General features: G+C 40.5%; 1 protein-coding gene across 2 annotated transcripts; it reads right to left on the bottom strand.

Moving 5' to 3' along the window:
* Positions 1-15: 15 nt before the first annotated feature.
* Positions 16-13,703, bottom strand: NTPCR (nucleoside-triphosphatase, cancer-related). Of its 2 annotated transcripts, XM_059841609.1 has the most exons (5): positions 13,597-13,703; positions 10,991-11,153; positions 9,814-9,916; positions 6,902-7,111; positions 16-2,518 (listed from the first exon to the last, which is right to left on the bottom strand). In XM_059841609.1, the coding sequence occupies exons 1-5, from the start codon at positions 13,628-13,630 to the stop codon at positions 2,450-2,452; spliced, it is 579 nt and encodes a 192-aa protein (XP_059697592.1). In that variant the 5' UTR covers positions 13,631-13,703; the 3' UTR covers positions 16-2,449. The 2 variants fall into 2 exon arrangements, with proteins under 2 accessions (XP_059697592.1, XP_059697593.1); XM_059841610.1 differs by lacking the exon at positions 6,902-7,111.
* Between the last annotated feature and the right edge of the window lie 5,579 nt (positions 13,704-19,282).

Genomic DNA, 19,282 nt, shown 5'->3' with positions numbered 1-19,282 from the left:
CCTGCTGAACACAGATCACAGAATCTCTCTTTATTTCTCTTGAAAAGCACTCTAGCTCAGAGAGAAAATGGGCTTTAAAAAAGGACAACAAATTAATGACACTCACCAATCTTGAGATAGGTAACAGAAAACAAGACACACTGATGTCAGTAGCAAAATATGCATTAGTTTAAAAGGGCTGATATTTCACTCAGAGTTGCAGAGAAGGAAAAATCCACCTGCATTTTCTAGTGACTATCTAGCCTCAGTACAAAACTATGAGACAATGGATTAAAAGTACTATAGGCACTGATCAAATGTTCCCCAAACTTCTTGTTGCAATTGTTTGGGGTTTTTTTTTCTTCCCTCTGTACTAAATGATGGGACTACAGTAAGCATTGTGGCACTACATGCAGGGCAATATATCTACTTTTATGGGGAATAAACAGCACTTTAAGTGATCTCTCAGCACTACTGGCTGAACCAGAATTTAGAAGACTGACTCCTAACAGAACACCCCTCTGGCCTCTACCAGAGAAATGTCAAATCTCTCAATTTTTTATTTAGCTTTAAAGGCCACTCCTCATTTAAGACTCAACAACTCAAGCAGTCCCAGTAAAACTGCAGTCCCAGTAAAACTGCTAGATTTTGGATAACTCTTTAATCATTGAAAGAACTATTCTTTTGCAGCGTATTTTACAGCTTAAGAGACTTAACACTGAAACAGGAGGGCATCCAACACTTAGGTGCAGAGAGGTTTCTGTTCAAAAACCTATGGCACACAGCCCTGACAAAGTTTACTTTGGTTCCAAGTCCTTCACATCTAAAAAGGTGTTTTGTCTGAGTAGAATGCCTGAAGTAATTTAGGGATTAGTGTGTCTTTAGAGCACAACCTTATTTTACAAATAGCAGCCACGAGCTGTACATTGCCAAGTAGAGACCCTAAGAGCAGTCTTCTTTTTCCCCAAACATGATTAAGACAGTACTACCACCTAAATGGATTTGGGAAGACAGGTAGTCCTAAAAAGGCAGTGAGGGAATGAGCCCATGGCATCTTTTAACATGGCATGCACTTCGTACCACCTGTGGAGGTGCAATGCTTGTACCAGACCCTTGTTCTGCATAGAAGAAAGAAAAAGGACATTCCCTCTATGCTCCTAGGAGGTGTTTGCAGGGCACCTGTAAAAATACCTGTCCCCATCCAGCCCTATACAACTCTGAGTGTCAGTTTAACAGAAATAAATCAATGAAATGATACTTGAAGATGCCTTTAAATAGTTTGCTCATTTTAACAGCCATTGAACTGAACAGAAAAAGAGTTAAGAATTTTTAACAACTTTCTTCAGCCAGAGATGACCATAAATTTTACAATGAACAGTGTGCACCTGGGAGGGAATTCTGTTTTCAAACATGCAAAACTGATTAACTGGCAGCACTTTTGCTGAACACATTTGCACTCCTCACAGGGAAACAAATTGTCTAATACTCTCAAATACTTCTTATTTCACCATTAAGCATGTACAGAATGGAATGAGGCAAAAAACCCCAAACAAACATAAGTATCAATAAACATAAAAGATTGTAAAATTAATATAGACAAATGCAGTATTAAGTCAATCCCGACTTAACAAACTCAGCATGAAAAACACAAGATTTGATTAACTTCATGGACTTGAAGATTTTTATACATATTATTTGTAAGGGGACATGGAACAGGCTTGCCACCAGAAAACTGAAAATTAATTCAAAATGCAGTCCTCTTATCAATTAGTGTCTGGGCCATGTAAGAGAGGGTAGATTTGGCTATTTTTCCTCCCAAAATGGAATTCTGTAAACGTCACTTGTGACTACAGGAAGTTTCCTTGAAACTCTGGATAACCCTTCTTATACTGCAACTGCAGACAGGGTTGCCTAGGGGTAGGAGGAGAGAGAACATCTGCTTATTGCCTCTACCTGCTGATTTGTCAGCACCCATGCTAAAACACACTTGAATACACCTAAACTGGGTCACCAACAGCTACACTCCTTCATAAACCAGGCAGGACTCATCTACATTTTGGACAGGGTTCTGTTCTGTTGCACCAGGGCTATGTTGCAGATATTGAATTGATCTGTAGGCAGATATTGAATTGATCTGAACACACTCAGAAAGACTAAGATCTCAGATTTTACAATTAGTTGTTTTCACATGTAACTTGGATCAGAGTCGACCACCCAACTTCCAAACACCCAGATTAGAATTGGATGTTAGCTACACATCTGTTCACTTTTTTTCAATTCAGTGAACTGAATAAATTACAATCCTGCCATCCCATTTTAGGGTATTACCAGCTTTACTCTGCTTACCCTGAAGGCTCCAGTAAAGCCTCAAGGGGGCAAAACCAGGAAGGACAGACTCTAAACCATCCACAAAATGTTGTAATGTTTTGATTAAATGAAAGCTTTAGTGTTTACAGGACAGAAAAGATCTTCATTTTCTGCAGGATTCCACAGCTTCCAAGATGTCTTGCAAAATGCTGTTTCTGTTTTCCTTACTAACCTAGAGAAAGAGAAATTAAAATTGATGTCATTTCATGAATAGCTTCTATACAAATGTTTACTTCAAAAACAAATCAAAGCTGAAATTCCAATGTATTTCTTTTTCGGTGCAGGCATGTTGAGTGTCAAACACCTGCCTTCTTCTGCTACTGAGAACACAGTATGCTAAACCCACAAAAACTGCAATTGAATATTTAGTGATCTTTTGATTTAATTGCCCATGGTATTTTGAAGTATTATTCAGGACTTGAGTAACTAACAAGAATCACTCAAAGAACCAGCATGTACTTTTGTCATTACTAGAAATCCTTTTCAACTACCAAATTTAGCTTTCTTAATATAAAGTGGAATTCTTATGCCTTCATTGCTTCAAAGGGTTGTATTTATTAAGATGACAGGATCAAAAACACCTAGTCAAAAAACATCTGCAAAGAAAAAAATTAAAACAGTCTTAGTAGCATAACTCTGTACTCTGAGAAACCCTATTGCAACAGGAAAGAAACACCCTGGAAAAGAAATAAAACTATTTGAGAAAGCTGGGGTGTTCTGTAGCACACTGAGATATGCCTTAGGCTGACCAATCCATGGCAATGCTGGGCTTTAAGTCCAGCATATGTGAATACAGATGACTGTAAACTGCCAAGCAACTGCTGGTGCTTGCTAGTCAGCTCAGCTCCCAGGGACACAGAGCTGGGGGCTGTGTGTGTGTAAATTATCCCTTCCTGACAGACTGGGTCCTGATCCAGAGCCCTGTGACCCACAGTGCCATGCATTACTCACTCAAACAAAACCCGGGGAGGTGACTGGGGTTGTAAAGGGGTAACAAGGAACTGTGAAGCATCAGCAAAAGCTTCATTTTAAAATGCCTAAGACATTTTCCCCATTGTTCAGATCTCTGCAAAGAGGGCAAGAAGAGGGAAGAAATCAGACAAAGACACATGAACAGAAAAAATAAGTAAAGCCACTCATACAAAGTTGTAGGAAAGCTGTTTGATGAGGAAAGAGACACAACACCATGTACAGCATAAAACTCTCTAAGAGCAAGGTTCACTGCACTCCCTGTATCTGCATTTAGGATGTGAGCACAAGAGTTTGTATCCCTTCCAGTACTACAGTCAATAGGGAACCGGACAAAGTATTACTATTTTTATTATTGTCGTTGTTAAATAGGCGACAGTTCTATCGGAGGAATTTGGCCAGACGAGCTACCAGTATTTACAGTCACCCACATCCCATCCAAGTGGTGTAAACCAACACTGTAAAACCTACAGACAGTGGTCTCACCTACCACTGAATACAAGACAGCAGATTGACATGGGACTAATGAAAATGTGACACTGAAAAAAAAAAGGGCAGGTGAGAAGAGTAATGAAAAGGAAGATCTGTCTGAAAATGTCACTGTTTTTACTGAGAATCAGTCCAAGCTTTATAAGATAAACAGAAACCCCCACAAAAACAAAGAGAGCAAGACAACAAAGAATGCTCTTCAGTAAGGCTGTTGGGACCCCGAGGTAAACAACACACAGCACTGATGAGCCAAACTAAATCTCACAGCAAGTGTACTGATATCCTGACTTTCGAAGGACCTTCTGCACATTTAATAGCTTTTCCCACTCCCTCACAGCCAACAGAAACAATACAACATTTTATCTATCCTTTTTCCATACCTACATGCCAGAAGTCCAGTGAGAGCAGCAGAGAGAAAGCGCCAAGTGCTAGGAAATTTTCACAACTGTTTTACAAAGGCTGTTTGATAGATATAAGTCTCCTCTTAAGATCTGGAGACATTCTGTGCAGGCAGCTTTCCCAGAGAGAACAAACCTCCTTCAGTATATGTACTGAATGTACAAACAGATGGGTATGTTTTTAGAAAGGAGTTGAAAATAACTGTAGATGCTGCTTATATTAAGCATTTATGCAATTTGGAGGAAATTGCCACATAGTCTATTGCCACATAGACTCCAAGCAGGCAACTATAGAGGACAAAAGCTTTCTTCCTCTAACTGTTAAAAATACCATCAAGGAAACCACTCATGTACAATCTGTTCAAATGGGACCCTTTTCTTTTCCCTATCCATTTAACTATTTTGTTTCTTAACAGGCATATGCAGCCATACTTCACTAATGGGTTTCACGCAAGCAAAATTAATAGATGGGAAAATGGGAGAAAATTAGTATCTGCCAGCTGCTAAGGATAACCTGATCCTATTCATGCCACCATGTCTGCAGAACTACACAGATGCAGGCAGTGCAAAAAGAGCCTCTGTAGTTTCACTGGAAAGTTTAGTTCTCAGCAAAATGGAACTGGGTAACAATAGAAACAAATGTGTTAAATATCAGAGCTCCTATCGTTAAGTGCCCTAAACATAATAAATTAAACATCTGGGAATGCTGAATTGCTTTTAGGGCATCTGGGCCCACTTAAACCAACAAAATATGCTTTTAAGACTGAAGGGACTGTAAAACAACAAACAGCTGTTCTCTCCTCAGAACTGTCCTTGTGACACTAGGAGCAGGGTGAAAAAACTGAGATGAGCTATATGAATGCAGCTTAACTCCATATTAAGTGACAAAGCAGGCAGAATGTTTTTGGAATTTAGCCACCTACTTCTGTACACTTGCAGGCACCATTCAAGTTAGTAAGAAATTACTGACTGTGAGCTATTTGGGCACTCCAGGTTTCCCCATGCCACAGCCCTTGAAGAAAACAGCTGGTGACCCAGTACCCACTTCAGCTACTAACACCTCTGACTCCCTACAGGCAGGTTCTGCTCCTGGTCATGCACACATTTGAACCAGCTGGGAAAGATCATGTAGTGTGTCACTGGAGCAAGAGAGACAGATGCTCTCCTGCACAAGACTTCAGCTCAATAGGTCTGTGTCACCTGGGAATGACTGCAGTCTGTCACACATTTCACATCCATGCTTTTGGTTAATGCATTCACCAGAGATGTCTATTTCATTAAAGAAACATGCATGTCCTAATCTCAGCAAGGTGAACAGGATGGGTCATTGTTTTAGTAAAGATCTTTTAGCTAGAGAAAACACTGCTCCATTGAAATTTATAGAAAGACTTTTGCTGGCTGGAGTCAGTACTTGAGAGAAAGATTTATCAGACTGATAAAGCTGAAAGCCAAGGCCTGAGTAGCCCATGCCCTCTGAATATCACCTGATAAAACAAGACAGTAGAAGCCTCAAAAGCTTCCTTGAAAAGCCAAATGCTGTCTTCCAGCCCCGTTTCCCCTCAGAAGAAGACCAAATGCATGCACCATGCCTTGCCATGACGGCAGTCCAAGCACTGGATGACTGGTACTTTCAGCAAGGCTTCTCCATCCTGTCTTCCCCAGTCCTACCCCTGTAAAGCTACTCATACAAAATTCACATTTATGTGTATTTCTGTTCAACAGCCTGACTACAAACACACATCAGCTCAGTAGTGGAAAAACCTGGGGGTTTATCTCAGAAAGGAATGAAGGGAGTTGAATGCTTATGCAAGGAAAGGAATAATCTCTCATCTTTGCTCCTACTGCTGCTTTAGCATTTAATTAAATCAGCATTTAATATAAAAACAGAAACTGAAGATGATGATGGGACCCTCAATTAAAGTAAAGCTGAGGAACTTCGAGAACTGCAGGTTTTTAAGCCAGCTTTGAATAGGAAACAACATAAATCAAAGGAGTGAGAGGTGCCTCTGCTTTCGTGAAGCATTGCAGACACATACTGATGTTAAGGAAACCTCACACATGCACTCCTAGGAACAGGCTAAGTTTTGCTGTGGAAGGTTTTTGAGAACTGCCCTGTAACAGATCAGAAATATACTCTGAGGCCCTAATATTCTGAAAATTATGCCTGTAAAAGTAACATAATGAATTCCAAAATTGGTTCACTGACTCCAGAGAAAGTACACTCCATTTACAACTGTCTTCTATAAATCAATCCTGCAAACTCCACTGCTGCTTTTTTTCTTTTATTTTTTCATTGAATATGACTACTGGTAACATTTCTGCAAGCCAGTCTGGAAAAAAACCAAAAAAAAGCTTAAAAATCTGACTGTACTTTAGAAGATTTAACTCTTAGGAATAATGAATACCTATATAGTAATAATACTACAGCAAAGAAACCTTTTAAAATAACTATAGCATTACTTCTGCAGCCCCACACAAGCAAAGCCAGCTGTGTGAGATGGCTACAGTTAGTGCCAAATGGGATTTTTTTTTTTAATAAGGTGAACACCTGCCCGTTAAGAATAAAATGGAAACGAAAAAACTTATTTCATGCAAGCTACCCACAGCTATCAATTGGCAGTAACAGTTTTTAAACAGAGCCAAATATAAACCAGTAACCTAGAACAGAAGGTTCTTTAAGGATATTAAATATTACTCACATTGAACACTTTAACATCTTTCCTACTCCTTATTTCTTCAACAAGATCCAGTGGCTTTCCCTTAGGTATTGGAATAGTTCCAAGCACCACAGTCCCCGAGCCAGCCAGCGTTTGACGAACAGCTTGAATAAAAGCCTGGCTGAAGAGTTCCATTTTACCAATCTCATCTATGACACAAATTCTTTTCTCTGTGTCACCACCATGGTTTACCTGTGGAAAAGTGCACCAAGAGACTGTAAACAGCAAAACTTAGAACAAGCAACAGACGTAATCCCTATGCTGACAAAAGAAATACCGCCAAAAGAAACAAATTCAACTGTAATACTGGGGAGAGCAGGAAGTCAAAGCTACTGCTGGTAAATGACAGACTTACAAATCTGTAATTTCTTTTTTAGGACAGATTTTTGGAAGGATGGAAACAACCATACAGTATAAATACCAACTACAATAGGAAATATCCTTAGCATCAGATTTTCTTTAAAGCAGAATTCTCATAATGGCCCCATATGAGCTACTTGACAATTAAGAACTGCACTATGACTACAAGCAGCTCTCAATCATTCTGAGGGTCAGCAATTTTTAAAAACTTTACTCTTCATACTAAATTATGCATGCAGTGATTACATTTAATTATGTGATCAGTAGTCACACAAAACAGGTATCTAAAAAGAAGACTTCCATTAAATCTAGATTTGGACATTTCTCCTTTTGTAGTTGGGATGATGGAGCATTTCACTCAGAGCTACTGGCTGTCTTCAAAGCTGTCTGGATAATAACCAAGTCATTTGCAAGCCTCTCTCACATTAGAGCAGACACATATTGAGATATACCTTATTCTGTAGTCCTAGCCACTGGATAGCAGGAGAGACACAGTTTTAACCACATTTGTGGCTTCTTTGTTTTTTGCCATGAAGTGAATGCTGTGCCAAGCAGTGCCATGCTGCAGGCAGCTGGAGCAGCCGGGAAGCCCAGGAGAAAACAAGGGTGATTGCGATTGAAGAAAAGGCAGCTCACGAAGCAGAGGAACTCTTCAACTGCACTGCCTACCCTATTTTGGTAAAAGTGACTGAGAACTATACTCCATTATTTGTAGAAGTGAGAAGAAAATCAACTCAAAACCATTACAGATCCACAAATATGTACCGATACAAGCCATATAGTACAGAAACTAATAAAAAAGAAAAAAGACAGAAACATATCCTTTGTGAAGGCAAAGTATTTGCTTCTGGGAAAGTGAAAGAACTGTATAACATGCATCCTAAAATCCTTTCAAGCTAAGCCCCTACTGAGTAGCTGTTTTATCCAAAAATCCTTTCATAGATCAGTGAGCCAAAAAGCCAATACTAGTCACTAGGTCACATATTGAGGAAGAGAGTATTTTGCCTTGAAAAAAAACCTGAAAAAACTGTCTGTCCTGTCTGATAAAAGTTTGCAGAACCAGAGAGATCTTCCACTGTAGGATCTAGCCCATTCTCACTGGAGTGAAAAAAGCCTTAAGAGTTGAATTTGTCCTCAAGCCTAAATGGGCATGTGTTCATTCCGTGCTGCTCTCTCATCAAACCAGAACATATCTATGATGCTGCTCCCTTCATTCTTCATTTGTCTCTCCTTGTTTCAGTTCTCTCATCTTCCTCACTCTCCTCTTCCATTTTGGGCTATCTTCATGTGCGACCACATTCCCACAAAACTGATAAACAGCACTTTTTATGAGCATGGGCACATCACTGTGTGACTCTGCTGGCCCCAGTTCTTCTCTTCACTTTCTTGTACTTGCAGAAATCTATTTAAGTAATGGAAAAATTCAACAAGGCTAACACTTTTCCAGGAAGATCTCTCCTGGATTTCAGTGGTAAAAGGATTCAAAATACAGCACTGGCCTAATGACGTATTTTTAAATAAATTATCTTTCTATTTACTAACATCATAATATGGTTACAGTGAAATTTTACAAATAAAAGTTGTCCCATCTTCTTACTACCTCCCTTCTTCCTTGCCCAAACATCCTTGCTTTCCTACTCTCAGACTTCAATGTTCTTTGACAAAAACAAGAATCAGATCCTCAGTCTCATTTTTACTCCTTGCACCTCTTTGGGCTTTTTGCTTTAAGTTCACCAAAAAATCCCTTCTTCCTTGTCCCCTTGAGCTTTGGCAGTGTAGAAAAATCACAACAGGATTTTTTTAGTAGTACAGTTCAGCAGCTGCTGCACACTGTTTGTGGAATGTTATTGCCGAAATAAAATCTGTTCTTGTTTAATTTTGGAGAGGGGAAAGGTTGGAGTGAGAGAGAGGAAGGCGAAGAATAAAAGCAGTGACAGAATATTAGCGGAAGGATAGCAAAAAGATTGTGTGGGAAGTCTTGTCACAGCCAGAGCACTCCTTGTGCAGCAGGCTAAATCCCAAATAATCAGGCTGGTATTATCAATCTACAGGTATTTATACAATCATAATAAAAAATACTGGATTCAAGAAACAAATGCTTCCACTCTCGGAAGAATGGAATCAGAGGAAGAGGGAAAAAAAAAAAAAGTCTGTAAAGAACAGCAGCAGCAGAAGCCTTTTTCTTAGACCCACTAATTCCATCCAGTTCTCCGTGGTAAGCCACTTGTAAATTTTGTTTGCTTTCCAGTATGAGACAGTGACCTAGGAAGAAATTTCCTAACTGCTGCCTCTTCAGGTCAAGGAGGTCCTGCTCACAGGACTGCAATCTCTCCAACACCACAATAATGACAAGAGAACAAGCCAGATTTGTCCCTCCAGCTTCCTGATCCTGACTTACACCAGAACTAGCAATACCCAAGAAACAAGCAACTAACAATTAATTAGTATCAAAAACTAGCTGTGTAAAAGGTCCTTTCAATAACACTGACTATGATAAAGCATACATTAATCAGCAGCTTTCATAGAATACTCACATTTCTCAGCATAGGTAGAACCAACTGCTCAAATGAAACAAGGTCTACAACATATTGTCCAACCCGGTATTCACGTCTTGAAGCAGAAGAATCAGAACTGGGACTGAAAAAGAGAAACACAATTCCTTCAAAGTACTGAGTTTAATGAGAATTCACGAAACTCATTTTAAGTGAATTTATAAGAAGTTATCCTAATAAATCAAATCCCCTTAATTCTTCCTAAGAAGGAAGGGAAAGAAATTCTAAGCCATGCAGTAAGTCGTGTTGCAGATAGCTTGCTGTCAGAAAATAAATATACCATATGCATCCTTCACAACTATGCAAGCTCAAATTTCAACAGTGTACAGAAGGACAATGGCATTTAAAAGTCAGCAGGTACATTTATACCGAAATAAAAACTCATGTCTGCAGTTCAGATCTTTGAATTTTGTTATGTGACACTACAGATAGCATCATAGCAGCATCATCTCAGTATGGGCTGCAAAACCCTTAATCTTGGAAAAATACTCACTTTGCATGTGCTGTACCACACTGTGCCAGGTGCACCTCTGTTATTAGCAGAGTGCAAATTATTTTCACATCAACTCTGTGTGAATGAGATGCTAAGGTCACACTGGACATAGAGCAAGTTTTGCACTAAGTATGAAAATCTAAGTCAAGTGAATCAGGAGAGAGTGTGAGGTTCTCTGCACTTCAGAGGCCCCCCTCTGGGGCCCTGAAATCCTTTTTTTTTTTTAAATTCAGACGACTTTTGTGGATCAGTCAAATGTTCTTTAAAACAATGCTATATGCAATTTCCCTTTTAATTTTCCACTTATGTCTCCATAAATTAGTTAGCGGAAACACAAAAGTTTTTCTCTCTGCCCACAATAAGCTACTTAACTGCATCCCAAAGGGACTTGGCCTCAGCAGTGTTTCCTCTATCTGGTGTAAAATAGCCAGTAAGGGAGAACACCCCTCCCCAGCACATTTTTAATATTTCACTGTGCCACAGACACTGCCTATATATACAATATAAGTATCAGCCAGGACATAAAAACCAAGCAAAGAACTTGACCCTGAAAGCCATGTGTGCTGGAAATCACCTTCTGGAGGAGCATTTAACATGCTCCAGTCCTTTGGACTGGAGCAGACACATAAAACAATAAGCTGCTTACAGTTATTAAAATTTCAATACCTGACTCTAGATAAAGGTCCTCGGTTTCCAGACAGAGTGACAACATCAAATCCTGTTCTCCTGCCACCTTCTCTAACTTCCTGTGTGTAAAATCCATCAATGGGAACGCCTGAGGATTTTAGAGCTTGAGTGACTTTCTGGATCAAAGTAGTTTTTCCAACCCCTAAAAATAAAGAATGGAAAAAAGCACACAGCATTAATCTTCTTCTGCACTAAAAGCCCATTTTTTTAAATGCCACAGTAATGATTCAGTTCAGCAGGAACATTGATTACATTTGAAGGTTGCAAATTACTTTTTCTACATGGTAGGAAAGAACAGAAGTATCTTTTAACATTCACGCTGTACTGACGCTGTAAAGCTTCATAACAGAATGGTACAAATATCCCAGGCTACCAACAAATTTGTTAGCTTAAATGATGCATGAGCAGGCCACAAAACTTACCACAAGGCAGGTGGCACAAAACTGATATCCAAGCTTGCTGGAAGACTGACTGATGAATCTCCCTTTCTACCACTGATATCGACTACTTTTAAGATCAGAGCTAAGTTCACCACCTTATTAGATTAAAAAGTCAAAGCCGACTGTTATTACCAGATGCCTAACTGGCAAGAAGGACACACTTCTTCCACTCACATTCTAGAATGTCCCTGAGATACCAAGTCCTTACAAAGACCCAACAACAGAAAACTTTTCCTTCTGGTAACAGAATCAGGAGACATTTTTACTAGATACAAAGAAAAGCTTGTTTATAGTGAGGCCAATGAAGCCATGAATGAGGTTGCCCAGAGAGGCTATGCAATCTTCACACACTTAGATGTTTTCAAGACATGACTGGGTAAAACCTAAAGCAACCTGGTCAGGCTTGATAGCTGATAACTCCTTAAACTTCCTCAAGTCCCTTTTGACATGAATTATCTTCTGATCCTATAATTTCATTTTCTTACCCTAAGACAGGTCTTTAAAACTCTTGCCACCTGTTATCTCCTTGCACAATCTGATGCACCTTTTACAATGTGAACACTGGCCATGTTCCAGACATCCTTTTAGTTTTTCTCCTCTGCCAAAGTACAAGTACATCCCTCAATGATCTCCTTTTAAACTCATCTTTATTGCCTCTCACAAAATTTAGTGCTATCACTTCATTTAAAGCATAAAGCAGTGCTATCACGGCTTTAAAAAATTCAGATGATAGAAAATAATCCTGCAGAATAAACCTTCAAATTCCTGGAGATAAGGAACACAGACCAAACATGAGATGTCTAAAGATGACAACAGAAATCATTTCAACATCCACACACCAAATTTCTAATTCAGACTTTAAGCAGATTTAGGAACTGCTTTTTTAACAGTCAATACCAATGACAAAATATTCTGTGGCTTTAAAGGCATGTAGTCAAATGCCTAAGCAAACTTCTCAAATTTGAAGAAGAGGGCTTACTGGCAGTTGAAAAACAAAAAAAAATTACAAATGTGGCACCCTAACATCTTTTCAAGGCCTTGTCTCTTGTAAGTGAATTTATACTAATTTTGCTAAGTGGATTTGCTATCTCTAATTTTCTTACATTCATTCAGTAAACTGCGAAACAAGCTAGAGTGATTCAAATTAAGTTTAAGGAAGCTTGAAGTTAGACATTTAGCTAATCAAATCAGTACATCTAATTTTAAGTAAACAAAGAGAGACAAGACCTAAGCAGCCCTAACCTCTGCATCTCCTGAAAGGCAGCCTTTATTCAAGTGGTTGGAAAGCCATTGTGAAGTGGGGGGAATGTATTCCTATCTCAGCCCAACAGCAGCATTTAAAATTAATTCCCATCAAGACAGGCATCTGCAAGATGTTCACAAAAAGGAGAATGAGGCCCACTGCTTTACTCCCACAGCACAAAGGAAAACTCTGCAATAATAACAACTGGTTAATTTCTTTATCAACCATAGAGTTTGACCCTCATACAATGTCCCACTCAGACTCCACAATAATCAGATTCCCTTACCATGACAAACTACTTCACCGCTTCAATCAAGGCCTCCCCATCCGGGACACCAGTTATTACCTACATCTGCACTTCACTGAGGCTGGAAGTGCTAAATCACTACAATTAAGTTACAGGAAAGATGAGCTCTCAGAAATTATTAATGGCTGCAGTTTATACTGAAGCAGGATTATTTGTCCAGGAGGTAGGTTTTTTCCCCCAACACTGAACTCCAGGGACAAAGCCGCAGCGTCTGGAAAAGTGCATGGCTTGGAGGACTGGACAGAGAGGTAAAGCGGCACTTTATTAGGAACAAGCCAATTAGTGCCAAAGCTCAGACCTCGACACCGGGGTGGGGGTGGTGGCTCCGGGCCCGCAGCCGCGGAACCTCAGGCGGTGCCGGGCCCAGCTGCAGCTAGAAGCGCTCCCGGGGCATCCTCGGAGCTCGGGGCCCGGCAGCAGCTGTCTTCCCCCGGCTCTAAGCGCCTCACAGCTCCGCCGGTGCCGCTGAGGGCCGGGCCGGGCCGGGCTGGGCCTAGCCGAGCCAGGCCAAGCTAGGCCAGGCCGTATCCCAGGCCATCCCCTCGGCCGCGCCACCGCCCTGCCCGGCTCTCCGGGCTCCTCCCGCCCCCATTACCTGGGGGTCCCGTGAGAAACACGTGCTTGGACATGACGCGCTCCCCACTCCGCCCTCACCCCCGCCCGGCGCTCCGCTCCGCCCCCAGCCCAGCCCAGCCCAGCCCAGCCCGGCCCGGCCCGGCCTCGCTCGGTCCCGCTCCGCCCCCGGCCCCGCTCCGCTCCGCCCCAGGCGGGCGGTGCCTCCCGAGGACTCGGGTACGACGGGCCGTGCCCGGCCTGAGGCCGCCTCGGAGGTGGGGCCAGGCAGAGGCTGCTGCTGTGGTGTTTTCCAGAGGATGATCGCAACTTAAGGTTAGGGAAGAGGAGGAAAAAGACAGTTAGTTTCCAAGTTGAGGGCGAGCGTCTTCTTTACCCAGTCAGCTTAACCTGTCACAAATCTGAGTATTTTAGTACAATAATAGAATGTTAAGGTATGGGAATAGATCTTAAAGATCAGTCCCAAGCCTCCTTCCCACTAGACCAGGTTGCTCAAGGCCTCATCCAGCCCCGCCTCGAACACTGCCAGAGTTGGGGCATCCACAGCCTCTCTGGGCAACCTGTTCCAGTGCCTCACCACCCTCACAGTGAAAAAATCTTTTTAATATCTAACATAAATTTTCCCTCTTTCTGTTTTTACCCAATGTTCCTTGTCCTATCACTGTGTTCCTGCCAGAGAGTCCATCTCTGGCATCACTCTTTGCCCCTTCATATACTGGAAGGGTGCTGTAGGTCTCCACACAATATCCAAGCTGAACACATAACTTTTTCGGCGTGCCTTGGTAGGGAAGGTGCCCCTGTCATTTTACCAACTTTGTGGCCTCTTCTGGACTTGCTCCAATAGTTCTATGTTCTTCTTATGGTGGGGACACCAGAACTGTTCCAGTGGAGACCCCTCCAGATGGGGTCTCACAAATGCAGAGATATTACAATAATAAACTCTCCCTGAGCTTTTTGCCTGTTTCAAGTAAGCAATGTGCTCCAGGGTGTAGCAAACCAGCAAATTAAAAGATGAACAGTTTTGTCTAATACCTCGATGCAGACAGCAAATGTAACTGGGGGGGGTTGATATACAACCAGGGGATTGTTACAAAGCTAAGCAAATTGAGAAGGTCTGGGAGGTTTAACAAAGATGCTGATAGATATCTACATCCCAAAATGCCATATGCATGTGGCCTCCATATTTGTTTAAGCTTTCCTGATGGGGAGAAGTAAGGGAGCAGGGAAAAGGATTTTTGTGTGGAACTGTCTGGGTGAAGTGATGTGTGGACACCAAGAAATACTGATTCCTGCCTGGCTATAAGCACCAAAGTGGTTACCCAAAAATACTGGGCTATGGAAGGGATACATTCCAATTTCTGTTCACCTCACTAGAGTGGATCACTTCAGGTTCAGCCCATCATTGTCAGGCTTTCATTTTCAGTAATTTCTCAAGGAGTTAAAGATTATTCATCATTTTCACAAAGATGATGAGTATCCTTGTCAGCCAGATGAAATGTGCACATCAGCAGATAGAGTGCACCTCACAATAGATGGGAATTTCCCTAAATTGAACAAAATATTTTTGGCCACTCTTCCTTGTATTCTTTCATATTCTTAGAAGGAATGACTGCATGTGGAACATGTTTCATGCTTAAATACTTAATTAGAAAAACTTCACAACTCTGACATGACTCTTGGGAGGTCGGAGGATCGAGAAGTAACAAAGAGAGCTTCCCTTGTCATCTAAAATGAAAACTGCATTTTCATAGTTTACATTCCAGTACTTTGTTCTGCTGGCTTTTTAGGATCAGTGAAATTGTGATGTTAACTTACAGCTTCTTGTTTGTCAGGCATCTTCAATCTAAAGAGAGAACTGCAGAGAAAAACTGCATATTTGAATAGACTATTAACACAAGAACAACACTTGACAATTGGCTACTTCACCCTTGCCCTGAACTTCCTGTGCAGAGCTAACCGTGATTGATTTTACAGGTAGGTTTTCTGTATAATATTAAAAGTAAATCAGTCTGTTGGCTGGTCTCCCAGGCAGGCCACATAAAGAGACCCAGACAATGTGTTGTTTTGTTCAATGTTGAGTTTTACTAGGTTTTAAAAATCAACCCTTTCTTTTTCAGAAGTGCATGTGGAGAATTTTAAGGCTATCACTACTGTTTGACAGAACCCTTGTTTTCTGGTATTCTAAGAACTCTTTCATCCCATTTTCCAAAACACGACTCTCAGAATTATTTCACTGTGTGGTTAAGACTTTTCTCTTGCAAACAGATGTGTAAGCAAAGTAGTTGCAGCACCAGGGCTTAAATTAGTTAGCATTTCACTTTGGTTTCCTTTGTAATTTCTAAATAAAATGTTGTCTCTTTTTGTTTCTCAACTTCAACTCTGTCTAGGTTGAAGTAATTTAAAAGCATGAAAGCCATGAAGTAGTTATGCCAGTTGTGCTTTTGTAGAGTTTTGCTGTTAAGAGGACCTTATGTTTGCTACATTAACTGGAATTTTTATGCATATTTTGTCCAAGATTTACTATTTAAGCTTGTTCCCTTTGATATATTTATTCTATAATCAGTGATTTCATAGAAGATGCAGATTTTTCAAGAAGCACAAGTTCCAGGACACATGTTGTCTTCTCTGTAGCTGTATGCTGGAACCAGTAGTGTTTGGAGTCAGCCTATATGCTTTCCTGATTTTTGCATTCATGGATGAAGATGGTTAGCTAAATTAAGTAGAAAGAGCACATACCCTATCAGTGTAAATAACTCTTAAAGAAAATAGGTAAATGGGTTTTATTCCTTCCAGGATGAGGAGAGAAGAACACAGCTTTTCCTCTTCCAGTACAGGTAACTTAATTAGTAGTAATTTATTCCTAAAAAGTTTTCCAGTTCAAAGTATATTCCTGACCAAGTACCTATACTCTTTTTTTGTTAGGTGAGGGTGAGTAAAATTCAATTCATGCTGAATTGAATTGTGTGATTGGGCAAAGCCGTGAAAGAAGTATTAACAAAAAAACCCCCTCTGCAGTTCTAAGGGCAGGCTGTGATTCTGGGTGATCTGTGGAGACCTTGGAAGGAGCTGTCAATCATTTTTATGAACAGTTAGCTAAGCCTGGGGAAGCTTGCATTTATTGCTGGATGTTGACTAAAAAAAAATTGGAGAGACTCCTAGACCTTTATGTTGAATGGGGTAAAATTAATTAACTGCAAATTTCCAGACCAGTGACTAAGAAAAGAGGCCATTTATGATATTTATGGTATTCCCTGTAGTAGAAGCTGGAAGGAATGAGAGTGTGATCTACCATCTCTGACCTGCCTCAGTAGGCAGGAGTTTACATTTCAGCACTCTGCCTTGGGGTAGTCACAGTACCTCGTTACAGTTTCAGCCCTTGGTTTATGTGGTGTTAGGTTTTGGGGTTTTTTCCCCTGATGGAAGAGAGAATGGTCAAATTGGAACCCTTTTTTTTCTCTCCAATAGAACTTGTCTTCTTGATTCACAGTATCAAGTTGGTACAGCATTTTGCTTGCATCAGGATAGGGATGTATGCTTTTTAAAAAAAATAACACTTTATTAGAGAGTTCCATATTTTGTCCTTGTTCTCCCCTGCAGAGAATTCTTCTGCTCGCAGATAGTGGGTCTGGATGTATACCACTGGCCATCAAATCATATTAGTGATTGTATTTCAGAGTTGACTTCCTTTTGGCTTGTGGAGCAATCATGGCATCAGCAGGTGTCTGAGAGAAAGCATCTACAGCCTGACCATCTTCAATGTTAAACTTCCCAGAGAGATAAGCCATTAGCTACATGCAGAGCTTCCTCTAGATGAAAACTATGGTCCTCCTTCTATCAGAGATTTACCTATAGAGCTTTTTTGTGTGGGTCATGCAGTAGAAATCCTTTATGTTCATTCCATCAATGGTTGTGTCCCCCAAAACAGAAAAAACTCCTGAAAATATTTCCTGAAAATAGAAATAAATAATAGAAATAAATATATCAAATGTTATAAATAAATATATGGTAGTTGGTGAGCATTTGTGAAATTTAATTTACTATTGTAAGCAACGGAGACCAACCAACATTGAAAGAATGTAGTCCTCTGTCTCTCCCAGTGCAGCCTGTTGAACCTGCTGGGCAATTGCAGACAGAGGGGAAAAAGTAAAAAAATCCAATAAGCTGCTGGACTTTTTAAAATGTACATATCTGAATACAAGAGGAAGACCCTTGTAATGAGTTATGCAGCATAAACAAAATCCTTATTAGGCAGAAGAGAAGTCACATAGAGCTCAATCCACAGCACAGATCCATAGGAAGCCAGTTTCATTGTTTCCATTCTTAATGAAACACCTTGCTGGTTTGCTCTTCTGGACTGCCACCTCCTTCTTCTTGAAAAAGATAGTCTCCTTGAAACTGCATGACATTTTGTACAGTTTTCTTACAGTTTTACTAGAAATAGCAAGATGCATTCACTTGGAAAAAAAATGCAGCTTAGTTTGTTATGGGATGATAAAACCAGATTTACTGTGATAATCTGTTATTTTGACAGGGATACTGACCTGAAAATTTTAGATTTCAGCTGAATTCTGTCAGATGTCAATGGAATACTCTGTAGTTGAAGAAGAACATTGCAAAAGAGAATGAATTTAATTGTATTGCTAAATTTTTCATTGCTGTTTTTTTAAGGTGTAACAATTTTGTCAAGCAAATGTCATTCTTGTGGTTGTTGATTTAAATAGGCAGGAACATAAGTGAATTTCTATACTACTTTGAGTGACAGTTGGCAGAGTACAAACTGCCTTACTAAAAAGCGCATTAGGCAGTAGTTCCTTCAAGACAGTTCAGAGACACCATCGGATGAAGTAAATTCAAACATCATAAGAAAGTGAAGCAGATAATCTCCCATTGGGGCTGAGAGAATACAAGGAAAAGCTAAGCCAGTTTGACAAGCTGTAGATATAAATGTATTTAGAAGAATATAATTTTCAGATTTCCTCTCCTCAGAGATGTTCCTTTTTTGGGTAACAGCTTTTATACCTAAAGGATGCAGGGGTGACCCATGCAGTACATTAGTACATTGACAGAGAAGTGTAAGGATGTTTCAGGAAGGCCTTCATGTCTTTGGCACCTCCATGCAAGCGGGTAAATATGGAGTGATCATGTAGGCTGTTAGTAGTTGCTGAGTCTGGTAGCTTGTGAGAGGGAAGTCTGCTCTAGCTCCATGCTTCCTCATTCAGCCAGTAGTGAGACTGAGCACATATTCCCAGTGTGCTTATTACATACACGAGTGATTGACTGTGCAGATCAGCACAACAGAAAACACAGCATAAACAATAGCAATGGATTCACCCTGTTCCCTCCCTGGCTGATCAGCATGAAGAGCCCTTTAATAGAAAATGTGCATACCTGTATGTATATTATCATGGCTTAGGAATGGTTCTCCCCAGTTCAGTGCCCACTGAGGCTCTCCAAACCACACTGCTGCTCTCTCTCACTTCCCCCACCACCTTCATGCTGCAGCAGAATGGAGGTGAGAATTGGAGGCACAAAAGGGAAAGGTCATGGATTGAGATAAGAACACTTTACTGGAAAAAGCAGTGAGATAAGAAAACAAACAGTAACAGCAACAGTAACAAAAGTATACAGAAAGAGAGAATGATTCACAGGCAGAAATGTTCACCACAGATCCCAGGACAATGAACAATATGGGAGAGCTTCCCTGCCAC

This window comes from Haemorhous mexicanus, chromosome 3 (assembly GCF_027477595.1).
Source record: "Haemorhous mexicanus isolate bHaeMex1 chromosome 3, bHaeMex1.pri, whole genome shotgun sequence".
NCBI lineage: Eukaryota > Metazoa > Chordata > Aves > Passeriformes > Fringillidae > Haemorhous > Haemorhous mexicanus.
The sequence above is the reverse complement of the archived record's forward strand: the minus strand, read 5'-3'. Positions and strand labels throughout refer to the sequence as shown.

Excerpts from the sequence above, each read along its gene's own strand:
- NTPCR (XM_059841609.1), bottom strand. The coding sequence starts at position 13,630 with ATGTCCAAGCACGTGTTTCTCACGGGACCCCCAG. Across the intron at positions 7,112-9,813 it reads TTCTACCTATGCTGAGAAAT|GTAAACCATGGTGGTGACAC; the intron begins GTGAGTATTCTA and ends ACTTTTCCACAG. Across the intron at positions 2,519-6,901 it reads AAGATGTTAAAGTGTTCAAT|GTTAGTAAGGAAAACAGAAA; the intron begins GTGAGTAATATT and ends CTCTTTCTCTAG.